The following is a 27,608-nucleotide window of genomic DNA, read 5'->3' as shown; positions in this document are numbered from 1 at the left end:
ATTTGATAAAATTCCTAGTGAAGGATTATGACAGCTTAACTGAACGGTAGAACTTGTTGTTTTTACCTATAAAAACCTGATCTTCACTGTGTTTGTATCATTATTTTGATTAGAGCAGGGTCAAAAAGTGGGCTGTAATCAGGCCAGATTACAGCTGCTAAATATGACAAGGAAGCATTTAAGCGTGTTTAGGAAAAGTACTCTACTTAGTTTACTAATGTAGATCCAGTACCGGGTACAGTGTCTGGTTCAAAGAGAGTACTCAAAAACTTCTTGAATAAATACAGATGAGAAAATATGGGGTCAGACTGAAATAAATATATATGACTAGGCATGGTATCAGAACTGATAAAATTTAAGGTGGGAACTTAAAAACTACTTGGATTTTACATTTACAAATCATTTGGCACCAAGCTGTTGGAATGCACACATTCTATTGTATTTCCTTTGCTCTACTATTTTATTCTTAAAACAAAACAAAATCCTATTGATGTTCTTAACTGTTCAAAAGATATACATTGTTTTCCATCTGTTTTGGAAATTCTTCTAAATGAGTTTTCTTCGCTATTCTTTCCCCACAATGATGATGGTAATAAGGATATGCTCCATTTCCAATAATATTAACAAAAATTCAATAGGAGGATTCTCTCAAGGAGGTCTCAATTGCAATGTGGTCTTTTAATCCAATATTTTATTCATAAGTAAGAAAAAAATAGATTTGATTATTCACTGTTTGCTAAGTTTACAGTACTAAAAACAAGTTTACAAATGAAAGCTTTGTGAAAAATAAAATTTGCTTAAAAGTATGATATTGTCAAAGTTTTTATGTGACAATATGCTTAAAGAAAAACAACAGTAGTGTAAAAATAAATTTAATATAACAAAATCCTTATATGGTTTATGGTTCTCTAAGTGCTTTCACATACATCATTTCATTTGCTTCTCACTATAGTTATGTAGATTACCACTTCACAGATGAAGAAATGAAGGCTTACATACATTAATGTCATTTGTCTAAAAGTTCAAAAGTAGCAGTCTGGATGTAACCCCATGTTTTCATTTCCTCAAATGTGTTACTCATATATAACATGGAAACATTCACAACTTACATGATTTTCAAATGTGGATTTTTATTGCAATTTTCTCATTCATCTAACCCCTCTAGTTTCCTCTGAATCTGCTGCATCTATTTTAAACTAATTTTCTCCCTTTTTTCCTAATACCTCTTTAAATCTGTATATTTTTAAGTCTTTACTAACTCAAGTCCACTTCAAATTTTGTTCTCAACTAGCCATTCAAATTTCTTACTAAATCCCTGAACAGTAATATATAAATTTTAGCAGGTGAGAAACTGTAGTTAAATGTGCTATAAAGAATAAACACAAAACTGTGAACTTAAAGTCATTTTCTCATTTATTTGTAGAAATGACCACAATGATTACCTGTGTCCGAGAAGTCGATTTTCCTTTGGTATCGGTAGAAAATTTGCCTTTATTACTAATACGTGCTGCCTGTTCTTTACAGAAATTTATATGTCTATCAGCTGCATTTTCATTAAATCTCCTCTGGCAATATGGACACTGAATATAATCTAAAACAGAAAAAAGAAACAGACTAGTAACATAATACTTGAAATGGGACATAAAGAGTTATAAGTTAGTAACTCAAGACATATAACATAAATAACAACTGCTAAGCAAAAACTCTCACTTTCTTATAACCACCCAACCTGACTTATCTAAACTTAGTAAAGACATTTAAGAAAAAAAGTATGCTAGTATACGATAAACTGCAATTTTCTCCCAGCTTAGAATCAAATTTGAGGGGAAAAAAAAGATAAATCGTCCCTACATAAAAATGAATAAGTAAAGGAAAAATGTTAATTATTTTTTGCTTCTATATTACCATATGTTTTCATCACAAATATATATTTTCATAAGGTAGACTAGGTTAAGTAGTTAATAACACATTACATTAAATAAAAATTTACATAAAATAAAAATTTTAAATTTGGGCTCATCTGTTAAAATCTTTAATTTCAATTAGAGGAAAGCTGTCAAGAAATAATTTAATAGACTTTATACAGTTTTATTTTCTCTTAGAGATCCCAACAGATGGAATAATAAAAATATATCTCCTAACATAATTAATTCAAATTTAAGAAACAGCAAATGTTGCAGATTATTCTCCCCAAATGCAATATATAGTACAAACAAAACTTCTCACAAAATAAATCTTAAAGTTATTCCAGAAAGAACCAAATTTTATAGCACTGTGAAAGATTTCAACTCTATAAGATACAGAGAAGAAATAAATATAACAACTTAGCAGTGTCAAAAAAAATCTTCAATTTATTTCAATAGGTTTACTTTTTGAGATGGAGTTTTTTGCCCTTTAGAATTTACACTCATCTGAATCTCAGAAATTTGTCCTGCTAACTAGTGAAATAGGTCTAAAATCTCTAATAACAAAGAAGTTGTTCTGTCAGGACTAAGAGATCAAAAAATTTCTGAAGTCCAAATTATCCTGAAGAACTGCCCCCTGCCCCCCGCTCTGACTTAACATAAACATGAGAAATATAACTGTGTTGAATAAGATGCAATATACAAATACCTCTAAAACAGAGAGAATTCAGCTTCATGGGGAAAATTAAGGTAGAAATAGAAGAGATGCAAACCCAAATGGAACATTCCAGAAATACTCATAGCATTAAAGTTAATTACTAAGACTCAAACAGGAGTTGGCAAACAAGGGCCCATGGGCCAAATCCAGCCTGCCTGGTGCATGTTTCTGGAACACTGCCACATTCATTCATTTACATATTTTCTGTGGCTGATTTCTTGCAACAGTGGCAGAGTTGAGGAGTTGAAACAGAGACCTTATGGACTGCATAACCTAAGATATTAACTATTGGTCCTTTATAGAAATTGTGTATCAACCCCTCCTTATAAAGATCATATCTAACTTTCTCTTTACTAAGAAATTAATCCCAACTTAGAATACTAACACAATTTTAATGCAGCTAACTTGTTATATTAAAATAACTACCTCTTGAGGCTACTCCATTAACCACTGTCAAAATGTCAACGGTGCTATTTTAAATCTTTCATCATCTCAATTATCTCATATGTGGTTGCCAGCATCTTGCCTTGCTTTTGGGAACAAGAAACAAGAAACTTTTACCCACCCAATGAAGAAAATATAAAAATACATGAATTTAGGGCATAATCTAGGTATATCCATCTGTATGGTGGTTACCCCACTAGAATAATACATTTTTAGAAGCAAAATTATGATTTTTTTTTCCCTTCCCAGATTAGAAGATACCAAAGAACCAGGCAACATAATTATTTGAATCTTACTGAATGACTACATTTCAATAGACATTATGCATGATTAAAATATTTCCTGAAGGGGCTTCCCTGGTGGCGCAGTGGTTGAGAGTCCACCTGCCTATGCAGGGGACACGGGTTCGTGCCCCGGCCTGGGAAGATCCCACATGCCACGGAGCACCTGGGCCCGTGAGCCATGGCCGCTGAGCCTGCGCGTCCAGAGCCTGTGCTCCACAACGGGAGAGGCCACAACAGTGAGAGGCCCGCGTATCGGAAAAAAAAAAAAAAATTTCCTGGAATATTAACATTTAATAGTTACTACCATAATTTTTAAATGATATTAAATGCTTTATAAAGTATTGAGATAAAAAGATAATGCATTTCTATGTCCAACACTGATGTGTCTTTATAAGCCTAAATACCTGGATTGTCACCATTATTTTGTAGGAAAACTTTTAAAGATCATGCTTCATTAGGTTCAATTATTATAAGTTAAGTTTAATATCTTAAAATTTATAAGAAATCTATCAATACTATCGATATTTCTTTCCCACATGAACAATTTCTGTCAACAATATGACATATACCAGGATCATAAGAAGGTGGAGGAGGGGGAGGAAGTTTGCCACCCTCTTTAAGGGCCTGACCAAGGCCTTTAGCTGCTCTTATGGTGGCTATGAACTCTTCATGCTTCCTCCTCCAATTAGATGGCTTCTTTGGTGGTTCGGGCTGCAAACAAATTAAAAAAACAAACAAAAAACAGTTTCAAAACAATTTTTAATAAATTAAAATAAAACTCAAGAAAACACCATATTATTTTAAATGTTCCCTCATCAGGAGTCCTTAAATGATCTCCCTCCCAAATTTATAATTTTGAAAAGAAACTTTAGGCAACTAAATTATATGCAATTTTTAAAATACAATTTTAATTGTGACAGACACTGCTAAATTGCCTCCTGTAGGTGTTACAAACACTTAAGCCACCACTAAGAGTGTATTTCCTTATTTTCCCATAGTTTCTCCAACATAGTATGATACTAAACTTCTGGTTTTTTAACTGATTAGAGAGGTGAAAAATAGTTCTCTGTGGTTTTAACTGCTTTTTTTCCTATAATGAGAGCGAACATCTTTTCATATCATAAAGAATCACTTGTATTGTCTTTTCTGTGAACTGTTTATAAGCCTGGTCAACGTATGTATTGGGTTATTGGCCTTTTTTTTTTTTTTAACAATTTCTAGTAATTCTTTATAGGAGACCAGCCCCACCCCTCCCCCACAATACATCTCTTTTAACCTTGTTTAAGGGTCTTCCGATATGCAGAATTATTTTTAAATGTAGTTTAACTTACTTTTCCTTTTATAGTCTCCAGATTTGCATTCAGTTAGCAAGGCCCAACCTCACAACAAGGTAAAATAAATTTTTTCCATGTTTCTACCTAGAACCATTCTTAAATTGTTATTCATTTGGAATTTATCCTGATTTATGACATATGGACTCTATTTTCTGTTATTTTAACATGGCTATGTGGTTATCTCACCATCCTTTATTAACTTTTCTCCCCAGTGAATTGAGAGAACACCTTTCTCATATTCTCTTTGGCATTTGGGTCTATTTCTGAATTCTCTGTTGTACTGTTCTGACTATGTGTGTCAGTACCCATGTTTTAAATATTGAGATTTTATAATAATATTTTAATATCCACTAAGGTAAACCTACTTTATTCTGCTTTTCTTTCAATCTTTTCTGGTTATTCTTATATGTGTATTTTTCCATATGAACTTTAGATTCAGCTTGTCTATTTTTTTAAACTAAATTTTAACCAGAAAAATTAAACATTACATTCATAAACAACTTAAGGAACTTAAGGACTCTATTTTGCTAAGTCTACCTATCCAAGAATGAGATATATTTCCATTTGAAGAAGTGTTCGTTTGTGTCTTTCAGTGGTTTTTTAAAGTAGTCTTTGCGGAAGTCTTGCACCTTCATTATTATAAGGTTTATTCCTAAATATTTTATATTTTGTGTTGTTCTTTTATAAGTGTCTTTTAATCATTTTTATATTTCAAGGAGTTGTTTGTTGAAGTATGAAACCTGATAATTTCTGTATATTAACATTACATCTCATTACTTCACTGATTTCTCTTATTGTTTGTAGTAATTTTTCAGTTGATCTCTTGGGTTTTCCAGGTATATCATCACCTAATAATGATAGTTTTACCCCCTCTTTTCCAATTCCTATGCAACTAATTTCTTGTTATTATTTAACTCTACTGACTAGCACTTACTGTATTGGTTGGAGCTTAATCTTGTTCCTGACTTTAATGGAACTACCTCTAAGTATCTTTCCATTAAACATACTGCTGGCTTGTGTGCTACAAAGAAATTTATTTTGTTATAATACTGAAATATCTGATTATTCCTATTATGTCTTTGTTTTTCAAATCAAGAATATTATGTTGAGCCAACAAAGTCAAAAGACTGTTCTTTAAAAACACTTATAAGGCAAGACTAATCTAGAAAAAAAGAGAAAACAAAAATTACCAAGGAATGGAAAACAGTTCTTACAAACATGAGAAAGAAAAGAAGATATTATAAAAAAACTTTATGGTAATACATGGGACATTTAAGATGAAATGGATAATATCCTTGACAAACACCACAAAACAGATACCAGAAACAGAAAAATTATAATAGTCTTATATTTATTTTTAATGAATCTATTATTTAAAAGACCCACAAAGAAAACTCCTGGCCCAGATGCCTTTACTGTTGAATACTTGCAGACATTTAAGGAAGAAACAGCACCAATCTTTTAAAAACTCTTTCAAAAACAGAAAAGAGAACAACCTTCCAACTAGTCCTATGACAGCAACAAAACTGATGAAAAGAAAAATCACAGGCCACTTTTCTCATGAATATAGATGCAAAAATCTTAACTAAATAAAAGCAGATTTAGATGTTTGAGATGACTGATTCTTTAGTTTCTTACTTTATAGTGAGATTTCTGATCACAACATTCATCTGCTCCACAGTGAATATTACTAATTTCTGCTGCTCTCATCTACCTTTTCTTCTCAAAGTATTATTATATATATTATTATATTAATGCTTAGCTAATGTTTTTTATTACCCATCATTGAATGAGTTAGGTTTTCCTGGTACAGCTATTTACAAGAGTTTCTGGGAGAAAAGAGCAGCCCAGGGTAGCTTTCTAGGCTATACAAAACAGTTCTCTTCTCTGATGTACCAGATACAGATACAAATAAGGCCTCTGTGTGTGAACTCACCCAACACAACAAAGTAGCAGAGCCAGGGTTAAATCCAGGCGGTCTGAATCTTGAGCCAGCTTTCAAACCCACTATGCTAGACCAAGATTTAATTAATTTATCTAAGCTAATTAAAGCTAATACAATCATACATCTGGCAGGTTACCAAGAGAAACTTTAAATAATAATTTATGTACCTTATTCAAGCTTCTCCACCCTTCCCTTAAATATTCATAAACTGAAAAACAAAGATGAACTGACTTTTCTGTTATCAAAGGATTTTATTAGTAAGATTAATTGCCCCATAGGGAAATGTTTTCCTGTAACACTGGGAAAATTTATTACCACTGAAAGTAGTTTGTTTCAAAAACCTATTTAAGTCAGGTACTCAAATTTTGACTATTACACTGAAATAACTCTTTAAAACTATGTCGGACAAAGCATTTATGTGATTTATTCTTAGCAAATAACATATCATGAAAGGTGGTATTAAGGAGAGATTAGCATAGGAGATTCATTGCTTTTAGTTACAAAGAAGAAAATAAGCTGACAATGATCATATATGAACAATTGAGCAACGTATAAAACTTTTCCCCAGAAAGCGTAACAAGATGATAAATGCTGACAAATCAATCAGTCAAGATAGTATTTATTATACTAAGATGTTTGTAACTAATAGCTTTCCTTTTGTAAAGTACAGGGATTACACTACTGGTAATAGTGTAACATACTGAGACATAAACCTAATTATAGCTGAAGTAATTAACGACTCACAATGAATGTATGAGGACTTCTCAGTTATTTCCAGCCTATAGCTAAGCAATTGGCTCTCCAATGCTACAAAAACCTCCCTGTAATAGTCGGACAGTACTTTGGCCTCCCTTTTGTCGAAATTCAAAATAAACAAGTTTCTGATCACTTCTAAACTGAGAACATGACACAGAATTCTGCTTATTCTTCAATCTTAGTATAATAGATTATTATAATTTTTTCATTACACATAGCAGCAAGGTTCATACTGTTCACAAGGTCATGTAATTACCCTAGGTTTAAGAGGTTTTACTGTTGGAATATCAGTTCCTTCAGCTCTTTGTCTGCTTGAATCAAACGTCTTCCGTTTTTTAGTGGCAGTTTTCTGGCAAATAGGTCCATGTTTTTTCTGTCAAGATGAGGAAATACAACATGTCATTTTCTTTTCTACAAAAAGACTATAAAACTTTAAATTGTCATTTGAGACCAGTTTAAAAACCTGAAAGATGAAATAAATAATAATCCATAAATAAGAAATGTTTTAGCTAAAATTGTTAAAAAAATATATGCAACGCATGTTACAAGTTATCTTTCTCACAACAAGAAAGTATTGATAAATACTCTCCCAAATTTTTTTTTAGTTATTTAATAGTCTCCTGGTTTTTACACTGCTAAGAATAAGGAAACTAATGTAAGCAAGTCAAAGCTATTGAAGTGGGAAAAAAGTTACCTTTATTACTAAATACTTGAAAATAGATACCAGAAAAAGGAATGTAAATGCAAAACACATTAGCATTAGGATTACAAAAGCTAACATAATAATAATAGTTGGGATTACTCAAGTTAACGAAATAGTAGTTTGTTAACACAGAATATAGGACAAGGTGGTCAGGTTTGTGTCCTTACTCCACTATCATCCCTTGCCCCTCTCTGGAACTCAAATTTTCCACCTTTTTTTTACCAAGGATTTTTCTTGTGCTACCTAGTGTCCCACTCCTACAGTTTTTGGGTGGGGGGGATGGGGGTTTGTTGTTGCTGTTGCTGTTTTAATATGGCTGCCAGCTCATTCAGTCATTCATATATTCATTTTAAAGACATTATAATGGAAGCTCTCTTAACTGACCTCAAATTAACCTACTGGATAAATAATAATTCTCCTTCCCCTAAATAAAACATGTTGACTAATAACACAGAGGATGCTAAATGCCCTTTTCTTATTTTGTATTTTGATAAACAATGAACAAGTCAGAACTGCTAAACTTTATCTGGGAAAATAGGAACCTCAGAACTGGCTGATTCAATGTTATGGAGCCTCTAATATTTTCAATACACAACTGTTTCACATACTTGTTTTTGGATATCATTCTGACAAACACAGTAACTATTAGAATAAAATCTCTTAAATATTAAAAAAAGAAAAGGATAGCTAATGGGCGACTTTCTAGAGAATGTCTGTTCTCACATTGAGCTGTATATGTCAAAAGTACGTAGTGCCTGTTCCCAAAACTGATGTATACAAATTGTAGTTGTTATCGTGATTATATCATTTAATTAAATATTAAATAAATACATAAATGAGGACCAAAAAAAGGCATAATTTTCCCAGTGAAAACTCAGCTTAATGCTTTGAAAATGGTTTGAAAAATAGCTAATTAATAACAAAAAAATGGATGAATTAAGCGTGGGCAAGAAAGGTTTAAGAAAGAAAGCTGTTAATATTTAAGAGGAGTCTGCAGTCAGGTGGACATTTTGGGTCATTAATTCCTCACTGCTTTAAAGAAAAACTGGAAACAATGAGAGGATGCAAAATAAAATGTAGCAAAACTCTAATCAGCAGACCCATGCTCAAAGAAAAATCTTTATTCCACATCAAAATATTAATAAATACATATTTATATTTGAAGTTAAATAAGGCATATTGACTTTCTTATTCTCTACTTAGCTAGAGATTTTATATTAAAATCAGTTAACTGTGCTTCTATTTGTATATACTAAGCATCTAAAGAATGCATAATATATTTTAGGTGCACTTTTAACGAAAATATTTTTTCCTTTGGAATATTTCAAACATACATAAGAATTGACAGAAAAGTGTAATTAGCTCCATTTACTCATCCCTGCCTCAACAATTACAACATTTTAGCAATCTTGTTTCATCTATCCCAGCCCCAGCACTTTTTCCTAAAGTTTAAAGAAAATCCCAGACATCATAGCCTTCTGCTTCTTTAAATACATTATGTCTAACAGTATTTCTAAGAGTTTATTTTGGTTTTATTTTTGTTAATAGTCCCACAAAGGGAGAAAACACTTTAATAGTTTAACAGAGAGGAGTTCTGAAGACCAATCAAACTCTGAAGGAAAGAGAGCACTCTGGAAGAATGACAAAGATGGAACTGAGGGCTTCCCTGGTGGCGCAGTGGTTGGGAGTCCGCCTGCCGATGCGGGGGGACGTGGGTTCGTGCCCCAGTCCGGGAGGGTCCTGCGTGCCGTGGAGCAGCTGGGCCAGTGAGCCATGGCCGCTGGGTCTGTGCATCCGGAGCCTGTGCTCCGCAGCGCGAGGGGCCACGGCAGTGAAAGGCCCGCGTATAGCAAAAAAAAAAAAAAAAAAAAAAAGATGGAACTGATACTCCTGAGCAATGAATACTAGCCAGTATCTCTTTAAATTATTCCAAAGGTTCTTTCCATTCTCCTGAACTATTAAACAATTAAAGATCTACCAAACTCCAAAAAAAAAGGTACTCACTAATGCCACTGGAAAGAATGTTCTTCCACAAATCCTGCAAGGTAACAATTCTCCAACTTGGACACTTCCATTTTCTAAAATCGAAAAGAATGTAGTCAATATACTCAGTGGCTCAAATTGTGAAACTTCCAAATTTTAATTTCTTCACTTAGTTTCATATGTAAGTTGTCAGTTCGTGCGAAAAATGTCATGTCATTTTGAAATAAGTAACATCATCAATTAAAATGGGCAGAAGACTTAAAGTTATCAGTGGTCAAAAAGGCAAATGCCAAATACAGAATTCATACTTTAAGGAGAACCAAACTGATAATGTTGGAAATATCTGGTTTTCTTCTATTTTAACCAAATCAATTTGTCAGTCTCTTAATTTATAGGCTGTCTCTTTGTAAATTACTGAAGTTTAAAAACCAAATTTATCTGAAGGTTAAATACATTATTTATCTTCAAAGCATTAAAGAATAACATTGGTGGCTAGTGGAATGGAGAAGATGAGTAGGAAAACCCTGAGCTCACCTCCTTCCATGGGCACAACAAAGTTACAACTATTTTACAGAGCAACTATCATGATGAGAACAACCTAAAGACTAGCAGAAAAGATCTTCCACAACTAAAGATAAAAAGAAGGATCCACAATGAGACAAGTAAGAGAGGCAGAGACATGGTACAGTCAAGACCCACACCCACAGGTAGGCTACCCACAAACACGAGGATAATCACAATTGCAGAGGTTTTCCCCAAGGAGCAAGGGGTCCAAGCCTCACTTTGTACTCCCCAACCCGGGGGGTCCTGCAATGAGAAGATGAGACCCAGGGGGCTTACTTTCGGGAGACCCAGAGGGCTGTGGGAAATAAAGACTCCACTGTTAGAGGGCACACAGAAAATTTACATGCTCCAAGACCCAGGGCAGAAGCAGTCATTTTAAACTGGCCTGGGGTCAGACACACATGCTGATCTTAGAGAGCCTCCCAGAGAGGAGGAGGCATGTGGGACTCACCCTGGGGACACAGACACTGATGACAGCCATTTTCTGGAGCTCATTCTACCATGAGGAGTGCTCGTGCTGGCAAGAAACATTAGGGAGTTCTCCTTCTAGCTTCGTAGTGCAAGGACCCAGCCCTACCCACCAGCCAGTCTGCAACAGTCCTTGGGACCCACAGGGCAAGCAGCTAACTGTGGGGGCACAGCTTCACCCAACAGCAGGCTGGCAATGACCATAGGCATCTTGGTTCCCCCAGTCACCCAGGGACCCAGCCCTGCCACCAGAGAACCCAGGACCCAGCTCCACCCACCAGAGGGCTGGCACTAACTCCAGAACCTGGCCTCGCCCACCAATGGTCAGGCACCAATCACTGGACTCCCTTGGCCCCAGTGCTGCCAATCAGCATGCAGACCATCTGTAAGACACCTTCAGCCAGCCACACCAGGGTCCAGCTCTGCCCACCAATGGACCAGCACTAGCCTAGGGACCCCTAAGCCTTCACAATCAGCCACGTTGTGACCTGGCCCTACCTACCAGCGGCTGTCAGCATCCACAAAGGCAGAGCCTGCCAATCAGTCAGACCAGGGGCCATCCATGCCTACTACACCACCAATAGAAATCAGCCCACCACAAAAGAACGGCCCATGAAACCCACATAGGGGACATTCCTGGAACATAAAGCTCTGGTGACCTAAGGGAAGTGAGCTGCTGAGAGGCACAGGACCTCTCCTATAAAAGACCACTTCAACAAGATCAAGAAATGTAACCAACCTACCAAATACACAGAAATAAAAACAGCAAGTTAGGCAAATGAGGTGACAGAAGAATTTGTTCCAAACAAAGGAATAAGATAAAACACCAGAATTGAAGTGGAACTAAGGAACTTACCCAATAAAGAGTTCAAGGTAATGATCATAAAAATGTTCAAAGAACTTCAGAGAAGAATGGAAAAACACAGTAAGAAGCTAACAAAGAGTTGTAAAATATAAAGAAGAACAAAACAGAGCTGAAGACAACAATAAGTGAAATAAAAACATACTAGAAGGAATCAACAGTAGATTAGATGATATGGAGGAATGGATCAGCAAGCTGGAAAACAGTAGTAGAAATCACTCAAGCTGAAGAGAAAAAAAAAGATTTTAAAAAATGAGGACAGGGCTTCCCTGGTGGCACAGTGGTTGAGAGTCCACCTGCCGATTTAGGGGACACGGATTTGTGCCCCAGTCTGGGAAGATCCCACATGCCGCGGAGCGGCTGGGCCCGTGAGCCATGGCCGCTGAGCCTGCGCGTCCGGAGCCTGTGCTCCGCAACGGGAGAAGCCACAGCAGTGAGAGGCCCGCGTACTGAAAAAAAAAAAAAATGAGGACAGTTCAAGGGACCTTTGAGACAACACTAAGCATGCTAACATTTGCATTATAGGGGTTCCAAAAGGAAAAGGGGAGGCAGAAAACATATTTGAAGACATAATGGCTGAAAACTTCCCTAACCTAGTAAAGGAAACAGATATACAAGTCCAGGAAGCACAGACAGTTACAAACAGGATCTACCCAAAACCAACCACACCAAAAAACATCATAATTAAAATGGCTAAAATTAAAGACAGAGTATTAAAAGCAGCAAGGGAAAAGCAACTAGTTACATACAAGGGAACTTCCATAAGTCTATTAGCTGACTTTTCAGTAGAAACCCTGCAGACCAGAAGGGAATATCATGATACATTTAAAGTGATGAAAGGAAGAAACCTACAACCAAGAATGCTCTACCCAGCAAAGCTATCATTCAGAAAGATAAGATAAAGAGTCTTGCAGACAAGCAAAAGCTAAAAAGGGGTTTCCCTGGTGGCACAATGGTTAAGAATCCACCTGCCAATGCAGGGGACATGGGTTTGAGCCCTCGGCCAGTAAGATCCCACATGCCACGGAGCAACTAAGCCCGTGTGCCACAACTGCTTAGTCTGTGCTCTAGAGCCCGCAAGCCACAACTACTGAAGCCCGCGCACCTAGAGCCCATGCTCCACAACAAGAGAAGGCACTGCAATGAGAAGCCTACGCACCACAAATAAGAGTAGCCCCTGCTTACAGTGACTAGAGAAAAGCCCGCGTGCAGCAAGACCCAACACAGCCAAAAATAAAATTAAATAAATAAATTTTAAATATTAAAAGCTAAAAAAGTTCAGTACCACAAAACCAGCTTTACAAGAAATGAAAAGGCACTTCTCTAAGTGAAAAAGAAAAAGCCACAACTAGAAATATGAAAGTTACCAAAGGAAAAATCTCATTGGTAAAAGCAAATACACTGTAAAGGTAGTAGACCAACCACTTATAAAGCTAGTAGAAAGGTTAAAAGACAAAACTAGTAAAATCTTCTATACACAAAATAAGTAGTTAAGAAATACCCAAAAGATGTAGACTATGATGTCAAAAACATTAAACATAGAAGGGGAGTAAAAACTCAGGGTTGTTAGAATACATTCAAACTTAAGAGGACATCACATCAACTTAAAATAATCACATATATATTGATTGCTATATATAAACCTCTGGTAACCAAACTAAAAATCTGTAACAGACACAAACACAAAAAACTGAAAGAAATCTAAACATAGTATTAAACACAGTCATCAAATCACAAGGAATGAGAGCAAAAGAAGAAGGAATAACAACAACAACAAAACTACAAACTAAACCTGAAAACAATTAACAAAATGGCAATAAGTACATACCTATCAACAATTACACTTAAAATGTATATGGACACAGAGTGCTCCAATCAAAAGACATAGGGTGGCTCAATGGATACAAAAACAGGACTTGTATATATGCTAATCAAGAGATTCAGTCCAGATCTAAAGGAACACACAGACTGAAAGTGAGGGAATGGACAAAGGTATTCCATGCAAACGGAAATTTAAAAGAAACCGAGGTAGCAATACTTATATCGGACAAAGTAGACTTTAAAACAATGACTGTAACAAGAGACAAAGTAGGACTTTACCTAATAATAAAGGGATCAATCCAAGAAAAAGCTATAACAATTGTAAATATATATGCACTCAACATAGATGCACCTAAAGACATAAAGCAAATATTAACGAACAAAAAGGGAGAAATGGACAGCAACACAATAACAGTAGGGGGCTTTAACACCCCACTTACATCAATGAACAGATCATCCAGAGAGAAAATCAATACGGAAACACTAGCCTTAAACAACACATTAGACCAGATGGTCTTAATAAATATAGAATATTCCATCCAAAAGCATCAGAATACACATTCTTTTCAAGTGCACATGGAACATTCTCCAGTATAGATCACATGGTAGGCCATAAAACAAGTCTCAGTGAATTTGAGAAGACTGAAATCATATCAAGAAACTTTTCAGGCACATGCTATGACACCAGAAATCAACTACAAGGAAAAAAAACTGCAAAAAATCCCATAAACATGTGGAACTAAACAACCAATGGGTCACTGAAGAAATCAAAGAAGAAATCAAATCTATAGGTTTCAGCAAAAGCAGTTCTAAGAGGGAAGTTTATAGCAATACAAACCTACCTCAGGAAACAGGAAAAATCTCAAATAAACAACCTATCCTTATACCTAAAGGAACTAGAGAAAGAAGAACAAACAAAACCCAAACTTAATAGAAGAAATCATAAAGAATACAGCAGAAATAAATAAAATAGAGACTAAAAATAATAGAAAATGTCAATTAAAATAAGAGCTGGTTCCTTGAAAAGCTAAACAAAATTGATAAAACTTCAGCTAAACTCATCAAGAAAAAAAGAGAGAGGGCTCAAATTAAAAAAAAAATCAGAAATGGAAGTGAAGTTACACTTAATACCATGCAAATACAAAGGATCATAAGAGATTACCATGAACAATTATACGCCAATAAAATGGACAAGTTAGAAGATATGGACAAATTCCTAGAAAAATATATGAGCATTGACTGAATCAGTGCTCATCCAGAGAGGAATGGATAAAGAAAATGACACACGTGCGTGCACACGCACGCACACACACACACACGAATACTACTCAGCCCTAAAAAATGAAATCTTATCATTTGTGACAAAATGGATGGAACTAGAGGGTATTATGCTACGTGAAGTAAGATAGAGAAAGACAAATACTGTATAATTTCACTTATATGTGGAATTTAAAAAACAAATGAACAAACTTAAAACAGAAACACAGTCATAGACACAAAGAACAAACAGGTAGTTGCCAAGGGAGAGGGGTTGGTGGGGTGGGGAGGAAATAGGTGAGGGAGATTAAGACAAACAAACTTCCAGTTACAAAATAAATGAGTCACAGGTATGAAAAGTACAGTGTGGAAAATAGTCAATAATAATGTAATATCTTTGCATGGTGACAGATAATAACTAGACTTATCATGGGGATCATTTTGAAATGTAGAGAAGCATCAAATTACTAAATTGTGCGCCAGGAACAAAAATAGTTTTGTAGTCAAATATACTTCCTAAACAAATTCATAGAAAAAGAGATCAGATTTGTGGCTACACGGGGTGGGCGGGGGGGAGGATGGGAAACTGGACGAACATTATCAAAAGGTACAAATTTCCAGTAATGAGATAAACAAGTACTAGAGATGTAATATACAATATGATAAACATAATTAACACTGTTCTATGTTGTATATAAAGTTAAGAGATTGGATCCTAGGAGCTTCTCATCACAAGGAAAGCAATGTTTTTTTTTTCCTTTTATTTTGTATCTGTATAAGATGATGGATATTCACTAAATTTATTGTGGTAATCATTTCATGATGTATATAAATCAAATCAGTATGCTGTAAACCTTACACAGTGCTCTATGTCAATTATATATATATAAAACTGGAAGAAAAAAATAAGATAAAAACAGGTGCTACTGTTTGCAGAAGATATGATACTATACATAGAGAATCCTAAAGATGCTACCAGAAAACTACTAGAGCTAATCAATGAATTTGGTAAAGTAGCAGGATACAAAATTAATGCACAGAAATCTCTGGCATTCCTATACACTAATGATGAAAAATCTGAAAGTGAAATCAAGAAAACACTCCCATTTACCACTGCAACAAAAAGAATAAAATATCTAGGAATAAACCTACCTAAGGAGACAAAAGACCTGTATGTAGAAAATTACAAGACACTGATGAAAGAAATTAAAGATGATACAAATAGATGGAGAGATATACCATGTTCTGGGATTGGAGTAATCAACATTGTGAAAATGACTCTACTACCCAAAGCAATCTACAGATTCAATGCAATCCCTATCAAACTACCACTGGCATTTTTCACAGAACTAGAACAAAAAATTTTACAATTTGGATGGAAATACAAAAGACCCCAAATAGCCAAAGCAATCTTGAGAATGAAAAACAGAGCTGGAGGAATCAGGCTCCCTGACTTCAGACGATACTACAAAGCTACAGTAATCAAGACAGTATGATACTGGCACAAAAACAGAAATATAGATCAATGGAACAGGATAGAAAGCCCAGAGATAAACCCACGCACATATGGTCAATTTATCTTTGATAAAGGAGGCAGGAATGTACAGTGGAGAAAGGACAGCCTCTTCAATAAGTGGTGCTGGGAAAACTGGACAGGTACATGTAAAAGTATGAGATTAGATCACTCCCTAACACCATACACAAAAATAAACTCACAATGGATTAAAGACCTAAATGTAAGGCCAGAAACTATCAAACTCTTAGAGGAAAACATAGGCAGAACACTCTATGACATAAATCACAGCAAGATCCTTTTGACTCACCTCCTAGAGAAAGGGAAATAAAAACAAAAATAAACAAATGGGACATAATGAAACTTCAAAGCTTTTGCACAGCAAAGGAAACCATAAACAAGACCAAAAGACAACCCTCAGAATAGGAGAAAATATTTGCAAATGAAGCAACTGACAAAGGATTAATCTCCAAAATTTATAAACAGCTCATGCAGCTCAATAACAAAAAAAAACAAACAACCCAATCCAGAAATGGGCAGAAGACCTAAATAGACTTTTCTCCAAAGAAGATCTACAGACTGCCAACAAACACATGAAAGAATGCTCAACATCATTAATCATTAGAGAAATGCAAATCAAAACTACAATGAGATATCATCTCACACCAGTCAGAATGGCCATCATCAAAAAATCTAGAAACAATAAATGCTGGAGAGGGTGTGCAGAAAATGGAACACTCTTGCACTGCTGGTGGCAATGTGAATTAGTTCAGCCACTATGGAGAACAGTATGGAGGTTCCTTAAAAAACTACAAATAGAACTACCATATGACCCAGCAATCCCACTACTGGGCATATACCCTGAGAAAACCAAAATTCATAAAGAGTCATGTACCAAAATGTTCATTGCAGCTCTATTTACAATAGCCCGGAGACGGAAACAACCTAAGTGTCCATCATCGGATGAATGGATAAAGAAAATGTGGCACATATATACAATGGAATATTACTCAGCCATAAAAAGTAATGAAATTGAGCTATTTGTAATGAGGTGGATAGACATAGAGTCTGTCATACAGAGTGAAGTAAGTCAGAAAGAGAAAGACAAATACCGTATGCTAACACATATATATGGAATTTAAGGAAAAAAAAATGTCATGAAGAACCTAGGGGTAAGACAGGAAAAGACACAGACCTACTACAGAATGGACTTGAGGATATGGGGAGGGGGAAGGGTAAGCTGTGACAAAGCGAGAGAGAGGCATGGACATATACACACTACCAAATATAAGGTAGATAGCTAGTGGGAAGCAGCCGCACAGCACAGGGAGATCAGCTCGGTGCTTTGTGACCACCTAGATGGGTGGGATAGGGAGGGTGGGAGGGAGGGAGACGCAAGAGGGAAGAGATATGGGAACATGTGTATATGTATAACTGATTCACTTTGTTATAAAGCAGAAACTAACACAGCATTGTAAAGCAATTATACTCCACTAAAGATGTTTTAAAAAAAAAAAGCAAACAAAAAAACCAGGTGCTACAATTTGGGATGATGAAAACGTTCTGGGGATGGATAGTGATGATATTTGCACAATGTGAATGTACTAAATACCACTGAATTGTACACTTAAAAATGGTTAAAATGGTAAATTTTATGTCTATTTTTCCACAATACAACGTTTTTTTAAACTAAAAAAAAAAAAAAAGTAAGAAATAACCCTGGAGATCAGTGAGGTGGCTTCCTGATATGATTAGGGAGTCTAGAATTAAAAGAATGTTGTCCTCCCCGACAACAGAAGTATTAGGTTTTAAGTAAAAGATCACCTAGTTACTATGCATTATGTGAATTGTTCATTAATTTATACATATAATATTATGTTAAGATTCACTGGACCAACAAATTGAGATAATCTGACCTTATCGGCACAACTGATTAAATAAGGAAGAAGTAGCTGCAACTTTTACAAAATCAGAAGTTAATGTATCTATCATGTACTTGCACCGAACAAATTTCATCACATGTACACACACACAAACTACATTCTTTGGGAATCCTACATAACTAAGTCAATTTGTCATTTTATTATCTAGCCAAACAGCACACCTAAATTTATTTCCATACCTGTAATTTTCATAAAAATGACAAAAATGATATCCTTATATCTTTTGCTGAATTTCTGTTAAAATTCTTTTATCATATGAAAGTAAAAAAAACATTTTCTTTTAGAAGTAACAAACTCATGAAAAAAGTACGATTATGGACTTCATGTAATGTGTTGTTCCAAGGCATTTAGTGAGTCCACAGAAAACTTATCAGGAGAATCAAAAAAGACATTGGTGGAAATGCAATCAAACAGTAACAGAAGAATTGTTTTGTTCTCTCATTCTCCAAGTACTCTACTGCACTATTTCAGTGGTAGATAGATGGAGGCCAAAGTCTGTATGGTGGCGGGTAAGCTGTGAACACTACAAAAGCAAAACTAAGATTTGCCTGATTTGTGTTTTCCAATAGCAAAGACGAGGTTATTTAGGGAGGGAGAGCAAAGCAGCTTCATTTTTCTGGATCACTTAATTCCATTAAGTATCCAAAAAGTTGAAGCAGTTGCTGGATGGAATCCATTAGGTATATGAAGATTAGAATGTCTTCATAACGACTGTCAAAGTGATACCACATACTGCATAATCTATTAGGCTTGCCTATTTAGTTTTCATGTCTTCCTTTAAATTCCAAACAATAATTTAAAAATGTATCCATATAAAATGTTGAAAAGTACCACTATGTTACTTGCTTAAAAGTATATTTCAGTATTTCCTTGTTAAATAGAAAACAAAGCAAAATCTTATAAAAAATTAACTATTGAGAAAAATCAATTCAACACATGGAAATAATGTGAGTGTCTACTTGAGTACCTACTATCAATACTTGCCAAGCATGTACCAAGTAACAGTGACACAAGGGTGGAGTCACACAATCTTTGCTTCATAAAGCCAACAGTCTACATGATTTACTTCTTCACTATATCTAAGAGCCAAATCATCTTCCTTTTTTTTTTTAATACAAAAGCTTAAAACTTAATATAACAGCAACTAGAATACTAACATAAAATAAAATCCAACTCCTGGGATTAATTCCTACAAGTCATCAAACATGTTCAGACTGTCTTTAAAGGAAAAGAAAATTATTATCACTACAAGGCATAAAAAAGAGAAAACAGCATTAAAGAGAAAACATTTAAAAACAATTATCACAAAAAAATTTTTTAAGTTATTACTTTATTCAAAATAAAATAAATAAATAAATTTACAGTTTCCTCTTATAGAGTATAGCCCTATAATCCACAAAATATATCATGTGTGTTGGTATCAACATCCCCTGAAAAGAACTTCTACCGACAGGTAATGATAAGCAGCTTAGGGTTTAGAGTCACACCACCACATTTTGTTCTAATGGCATTCATTAAAAGACACGAGAGTGTCGTAGAAAAGGCACTGGAATTTGTCTCATACTATCTAAGTTCACGTCCCAGCTCTGTCACTTAGAGCTATGACTTGCTGGGCAAGATATTTAACCTAAGGTTCACATTCCTCTTGCATAAAATAAGAAAGTTAGATTAAATGAACTATGTGGCCCGCTTCTACCTCTATTATGCCATAATAAATATAGCATACTTATTTAATAAAATCTACCTTAAGACCACATTAATAAGAAAAGTAAATGATGATAAGACACCTCCCTTACTGATGTTATATTAAAAAAAAAAGTTGGTCACATATAAGAATGATTAAACCAATTGACCAATTGTGGACAGTAGAATGAATGTTTCAGGTAGTGTGCAGGATGCTGAGGAAATCACTTCCACTTGTCTATATATAGAACTGAGAATCTGCGAGGACCTATAGCAAAGAACATGATGTCTCTCTCCTTGTTGGAAAAGTTTTCACTATATGAACTACAAGAAAATGTATGACTAATCATATAGGTAGCCTGAAGTTTAACATCTGTTAAATGAAGATAACGTCCGCTCAATCTACCTTAAAATTTAAAAGGATCAACTGAGATGTTATATATAAAAATGTTTCACAACCAATGAAATAAAAAATACTACTCTCCAGGGCATACAGGCAAACTCCACTACTTTCTCCTGAGTGGCGAATGCTAGAGAATTGTGGGGCTTATATAAATACAGTAGAGAGAGATGATATTCACTGTTGAAAGAAGCATTCAAACTGATAGACAGAACCAAGTGAATAAGTATTTAATATTCTAAAACTTTAAAGAAGCCAACCTCTCCTTACAAAATTTATCCTGTACATACTGTTGATTCTGTTATGAGTTACTGTATTGAGTAATTTCAAAATCTGCACGATAATAAGACTTAAAATGGTATCTTTATATAATACTATTATACAGGTGATGTGAAATAATTTGCTCTTATCTAAAATAGTTATGACATTCTAAAAATGTATATATTTAAGAAATAGTAGAGAACATTTCCAAAAGAAAAATCTTGGAAATCAAGAACAATTCTGGGCTCTGTGTTTCATGTCTATTCCTTCACCACTGGTCACTGCTTATCTGAAACCAACCTTTAAAACTCAACAAACCTCTCTTTTGAAGTACACAGCACCTGTTTTACTACTTTCTTCCTACAATCCTTTTTTAAAACCGAATTACTTCCAGGTCAACAATCTCTAATATCTCACAAGATATTCCTTTTCAGCTCATCCTAGATTTCAACGTTTCAACATTCATGCTTAACCTACTCAGCACACATCCTTCACCCTCCACTCCACTTTAGTGGCCTGCACTACAGTTCAGCATAAAACCACCACTGCTAAAACAACTTAGAATGATCCACCTCTGGACTCTTAAAATACACAAGCTCCCTCCGGAACCACAGGCTTCTACCATCTACCTCTAAATCACTTTCTTGATCTCAGAGTGACTTGCATTTTCTTGATAACCCATTCTTGACTGCACTTCCCTTCCTATCCAGTCTGAACCTGACTAGTCATGTCCACTACTTCTACCAAGCACCCTTAAATCCTTTGATCATGGTCAAATGTTTGGAAAATGCTAAATTAAACAAACAGGTTTTCTTAGAACAGAACTTCCTCAGTCTTAAAAAAAAAGACAGAGAAAGATTTAGTATGCTGTTATTTCCCCAACATAAATTCTTTCTGCCCCTAAAAGGTATTTAGGACTGATGCCCCAAGTATCATATTTTTTGAAACACTGGCTTACATTTACTGACTAGCTCCTCTCTACCTCTCATTCTCCCCCTATCTGAACTGCAGGCAAGCTTTAACAGGATTAAACACTATATTAAAATAGACCCATTTGTTGATTCAACAAGTATTTATGGAGCACCTAGCATGAGACAGGAACTGTTCTAGGAGTTAGGCAAACAGTGATTAAAAAAACAAAGATCCTGATCTTATGGAGTTTCTATTCTTTGGGGAAAAAAAAAAAATCACTTTTTTTTCACTACCTGACATTTTATATATTTTGTTATGTGTGTGTTTGAGAAGTGGGTAAGATCAGTGAAAGCTTCTTTAATAAGGAGGCATTATGTGCTCTAGAGCCTGCGAGCCACAACTACTGAAGCCCGCGCGCCTAGAGCCCGTGCTCCGCAACGAGAAGCCCCCGCAATGAGAAGCCCACGCACCACAACGAAGAGTAGCCCCTGCTCACCGCAACTAGAGGAAGTCCGCAAGCAGCAACGAAGACCCAAAACAGCCAACAATAAAATAAATAAATAAATTTATTTTAAAAAATTATATGTACTTTGTTTCCTACCAATTCAGAGTGTGCATTTTTGTATGACTATAAAACATGGAGAAATTTATGGTGTATTTGACCACAAAGAAAACTTTTTAAAACTTTTTGAAAGGTAGACTACTCATAGAACACACAAAATTAAAAGTAAATAAAAACTAATGACTAAAAACATCTTAACAAAAAAAAAAACTTAACATTTTGGAAGTTAAGGAACACTCTCATAAATAACCTCTGAATCAGAGAGAAATTTGAAACTGAAATTACATACTATCTAGAAAGCATGGAAATGAGAATACTTCACATTTAACACTTTATATTAAACCAACTGAGTTTATATTCAGGGAACAATGCATAGACTCAAATTCCTTCATGTTTGAAGAAATTTGAAAATAAAGTAATTTAGACTCACTGTTAAAAAAAAAAAATGAGGCATTAAAGACCGTAAGAAACAGAGGCAACTGATCACTGTTAACCTATTAATTGTCAAACTGAAAGCGCTCTTTTGAATCGTCACCTACTGGACCTTTCTACATCATGAGGCTCTGCTGATCAATCCCTTCTGCCTTTAAAGTCCTTTCTCTCTTGGCTTCAATGGTATTTCTCTCTCCTAAGCCCAAGTTTTTCATATTTCACAACTAAGCAGAGTTTAACCTAGTCAGTACTTAGATCTCCAGGAATACCAGGTGCTATAGGCTTTTTCTAGCATATTCATTACTTAGTAAATATTTGTTCTCCCCCAATTCCCTTTCTTGACAATTTTAAACCTTTTTAAAGACTGTTCCCCACTCCAACTTCCTTTCTTGCTCAACCCTAAAGCATCAGTCCCTCACAAGTTTTTTTCTTTGTTTTGTTAAATATAGCTTTCCTGGGCAAACACATCCACTTGCTGTCACTTATATGCTGATGACTACTAAACTAAAAACTCCAGATAGATATTTACAAGTAGCTATAAAATTTTTCCACCAGATATGCCCCAAGTACCATACAAACACAACACTTCTAAAGCCAAAATCATTACCTCATCTTCCAAACTTGTCTTTCTCTTGGTTAAAGATCTTAATGTTAACTCTTAAGTCCAAGCTAGAAAGCTGCTTTATCTTTGATTCCTTTTCCCTTTCACTTCGAGCAGTTCTATTTCATCTTTCCATCTCAGAAATATCTTCTAAATCTATACCCCTTTTAATTTCTGCTACTTTTGCCTTACTTCAAATCCTTATCACATATATGTATTTCCAGCCTCTCCCTTCCCCAATCTATCCTGCTGCCATAATTATCTAGTGAGATTGCCCACAGTCCCTTCCAAGCCTGCTATGTTTTACCTATATTGAACCACTCTCAAGGTCCTAACACATGTCCTGTGATTTTATCCATCCAACAAACAAGTACAGGAGGGGGCTTCCTATGTACTAGGCGGCTTGCCAAATGCTTTATACATGTTTTCATCATTAAATTCTTAATATAGTTCAGGTAGATTGGTATTTAGTAGCTCCATTTTTTATAGCTGAGGAAACTGAGGTTCAGATTAACCAAATCACAGAGCTAAAAACAAAACAAAACAAAGCAAGAATCCAAACACAGACCTGTCCAATATGTTGACTATTAAAATAACCTAGCATCAGATTCAGCACACACACAAAAAATGAATTTAGATAAATTAATAAAGATGAAGAATTACTCAGTTAAACCATTGCTTAGATTAGGGAAAAACAAAACAAAAAACCCTAATGCGACAGCATGGCTGTCTTCAACTACATCAAGAGCTACATTAGAAAAGAGCAATCAGACTTCTAATCAAGTTTTAGAGGGCAGTACACTAAGATCTACTAATTTTAGCAGTCCAAAAGAGGAATAGGCAGCTTGATCTCTGTCTTATTTGTTAATAACTGCTTATCAAGATATTATGAAAGGAATGAAAATAATATGGATAAAATCTGCTTAGGGTTTTTCATCTCTCCATTTTACAGATGAAAAGCTTATGAGAGACTGAACTCTCCCAAATCTAGAAATACGTCTATTGCCTTTAGACATACCTATAGGGCACGAGCTTTAGGTGAAAAGGAATTAAAGGCTTTACTCTAATTGCACACACAATGCAGAAGTGCTCAGATACAGAGTATACAAAATCATGAGCAATAATTTAATATTTTATTTTGAAATACAGTGTTCAACCTAACAGCTCAACTCCTGACAATCCAGGAAATATAAAAGTCCCAGAAAGACCAAAAATAATGTAAGCGATATATGATCTACATGCAAGTTATTTTAAAAATAAAGAGTATGATAATCTTCAATAAAATTTTTCAGGGGTCCGTATATTTTCTGGTTTTACAATCAAGATTAGTCTGCTAACTAGCTTCAACTAAAAACATGGGTCTAATGCCAAGCAGTACAATATTTGCTCAATTACTATGATATATATTAAGCAAACTCTTAAAGATTTTCTACTGTAATATAATGTTCATTAAACACCTTCAAAGTGCTAGGTTTTAATTTCCAATAGGGAAGAACTATCTTAACTATCACTGTACCAATGTATCACTGTTTATTAAACGAAGGCATAGATGAATGAATGAATGAATGGTAACCCTGAGACTCAAAGTTCATCTTTATAAAGTATGACCTAACAAGGACTAATTTTAAAAAAGGAGTAAAAGAAAGGCACTAACTTCAACAAAAGACTCTTAGAGCTTTTATTTTATTAAAATAAAAAATTTTATTTCATTACTATTTGAAGTTACCAATATTCAACTGTTTTGGCCTACAAGAATAATTTCATATATTTTAACCTAATTCATTACAATTAAACACATCATAGTTAATGACAGCAACTTATTTTGTTTAAAAAAAAATGAGTAAAGAACAAGTACTGTTTAACATGAAACATCACAAGCTGGCCCCCTAAAACACGCCCGCGATAACATACCATATTACACCAGAATTCATGTTTTCCTCCACCCATGTAATTGAGTATTATAATAGGTTTTCATTATATTTTAAAAGCATCCTTGGTAAGATTTCAATAGTAATGTCTTAGCACTGCTAAAATATGAGATTCCCTAAAACGTAGGCTCCATGAGAACAGGGCTTTGAATTTTTATTTTTTTCTGCATCCCCAGAGCCTCTCATAGATAAAGTCATTTATCTAACAAGAAATATTTACTGAATACCTACTTTGTGTCAGACACTGTTTTAGATGCTTAGAATACATAAATGAAAAATCAGATGAAGATCTTTGCCTCAATTATAAATGTTGAATAAAATAATAGGAATCTGCAGAAAAACAACTATTCTAAAGCACTTTATGTATATTATGATAATTTCATGAGAATTCCAGGACCCATGATCCTACCCACTATGCTATAATACCACGTTTGAAAATTTATTTTAAAAAAATAAAATAAAAGCTGCCTCCAGGAGTTCTCTAAACAAAAGTATCTTGAGTAAAGAATACTTTCATTACAATTCCTATTTCATGGAAACTTGAGTGATCTGCCTAAAATTAAACAAGCAAAGAACAAGAACTTCATTTGTCGTAGTATACTGCAGCAGCTCACAAGTGGAAAAATCATCAGAATTCTTGATTATCTATCATCCTCAAGGTGTTTACTATGAGAGCTTCGCCTAGGAGCAAAAGCATGAAATACTATCACACTCATTATTGCATTTGTTTTCTGGTGACCCTAGGTCACTGTAAACAGTCATCAGTTATTACTTTTCCTTTCATAACACAACATGAAACAATTTACTCTCTAGCGTGCAAAAATACACAGGACTCAGTGCCTCTGTTTATTAATTCCACCTGAATCTATGTAAATTAAGAGGGGAAAAAAAATCAAGGCTAAATCAAGACAATAGGATCTGGCAATTCTGCAGGCTTATTCTTCATCAGAAGGATTGACCACAATTTGAAAAGGAATTTTGACACTGTTGTTGCTAATGCTAGCTGGGTTTTCTTCCCCCCTTTGTTGTTTTTAAGCGAATGCTGTATTACACAAGATAAAATGGGTAAAAAGAATAGAGAAGTGAAAGAATTGGGAACAAAGCAAAATGTGGAGTCGTGGTTACAGCACAAAGATAAACCTAAAGATAACGAATCAATGCTGGCTCTTCCTTACAGAGTCCTCGTGAATGAACCCTTAAATCCTGCGGTTAATCTATTGTCCCGGCTCTAAAGCTGATCAGTGACACTTCCTTGGGAGATGCTCTTGGCATCGCTCCCACAGAAGATGCTGTAGAAATGGAAAAACGGTTACCTAGGGAAACCAAGGGAAGTGGCCAAGAAAAGTATCAGAAGCTCGAGGCTGGAGACACATCACGGGCCTCCAGCAAAGGCTGGCGGTGGGGAGGCGGTAGACATTAACGGAGAGTCCACTTTGCAAGGAAAATAAAATCTGGCCGGAGGCTGTGATTACCAACAGGACCCTCTGGGAGTCAGGCAAGACCAGAAAATGGTAGGAAGGGATTTGCAGGCGTTTACCAGCATCAGGCCCGGGGTGGGGAAGCATCAGGTGAAGACTGTTTGAGGAGGGGCAGCCTGAGGCTCATTAACTCGACCGCGCTGGGGCTGCAGGGCGCCCGCCTGTTCCCCGGGCCTCCGAGGAGCGGCGGGGTCCATCTCTCCGGACCTGCCCTGGCCTCCCCGGTACCGAGGTCCAGGGCAGCCCCTCCTGCCAGCCACCCCACCCCCAGACGCCCGGCCCGCATCCCTTCACCTCCTCACCTTCCAGTGACTCCATGGCGCCACCGCCTCGAGTTCCGCCAGACTCCTCCAACAGCACGCCGCCGCCGCCGCCGCCGCCGCCGCCGCCGCCGCCGCCGCCGCCGCCGCCGCCGCCGCCGCCGCCGCCGCCGCCGCCGCCGCCGCCGCCGCCGCCGCCGCCGCCGCCGCCGCGGCGCAGCTCGGGCTGTAGCAACCCGGCCGCGCCTCCCACCCGCTAATATTCCGAGCGCCTATTGGTCCGGAGCTGAAGGGGCGGAGCTTCTGGGGGCGGAGCCTCGGGGTGGAGTTTCTCCCGCTGCCGCTGCACAGCTGGCTCTCGGCGCTAGGCTTTCGAGGTAGTCCTCCGAGTAATCCTAGAGCGGTTCGGTTTGCCTCCTGCCGTTCCACGGCGCCTTTGTTCGATTCCAGCCTTGTTTTCTTCACGCCTTATCCTCCTGTTTAGAATATCTCAGCACCTCAGGGTTCCCGTCCGCAGTCCCTCAGTCAGTGCAGTTCTGAATTCCCGTCTGTCCCTCTCTGAGGACTTGAAGCAAACAAGCAGAGCCCACGT

General features: G+C 36.0%; 1 protein-coding gene across 1 annotated transcript in view; it reads right to left on the bottom strand.

The window, feature by feature from the left end:
• The window catches only part of ZC2HC1A (zinc finger C2HC-type containing 1A), a gene marked incomplete at its 5' end in the record, with an annotated part of 59,687 nt that extends 32,529 nt beyond the window's left edge, over window positions 1-27,158 (bottom strand). The window contains 5 exons of the mRNA XM_082858432.1: window positions 1,443-1,591; window positions 3,920-4,061; window positions 7,642-7,758; window positions 10,093-10,166; window positions 27,059-27,158. Coding sequence (XP_082714558.1) covers window positions 1,443-1,591; window positions 3,920-4,061; window positions 7,642-7,758; window positions 10,093-10,166; window positions 27,059-27,158 — 582 coding nt within the window. The remainder of the gene's footprint in view (window positions 1-1,442; window positions 1,592-3,919; window positions 4,062-7,641; window positions 7,759-10,092; window positions 10,167-27,058) is intronic.
• Between the last annotated feature and the right edge of the window lie 450 nt (window positions 27,159-27,608).

The sequence above is a fragment of the Leucopleurus acutus genome (genome assembly GCF_964270905.1).
Source record: "Leucopleurus acutus genome assembly, chromosome: 17".
NCBI classification, from domain to species: Eukaryota; Metazoa; Chordata; class Mammalia; order Artiodactyla; family Delphinidae; genus Leucopleurus; species Leucopleurus acutus.
This window is presented reverse-complemented; position numbering and strand designations above follow the sequence as displayed.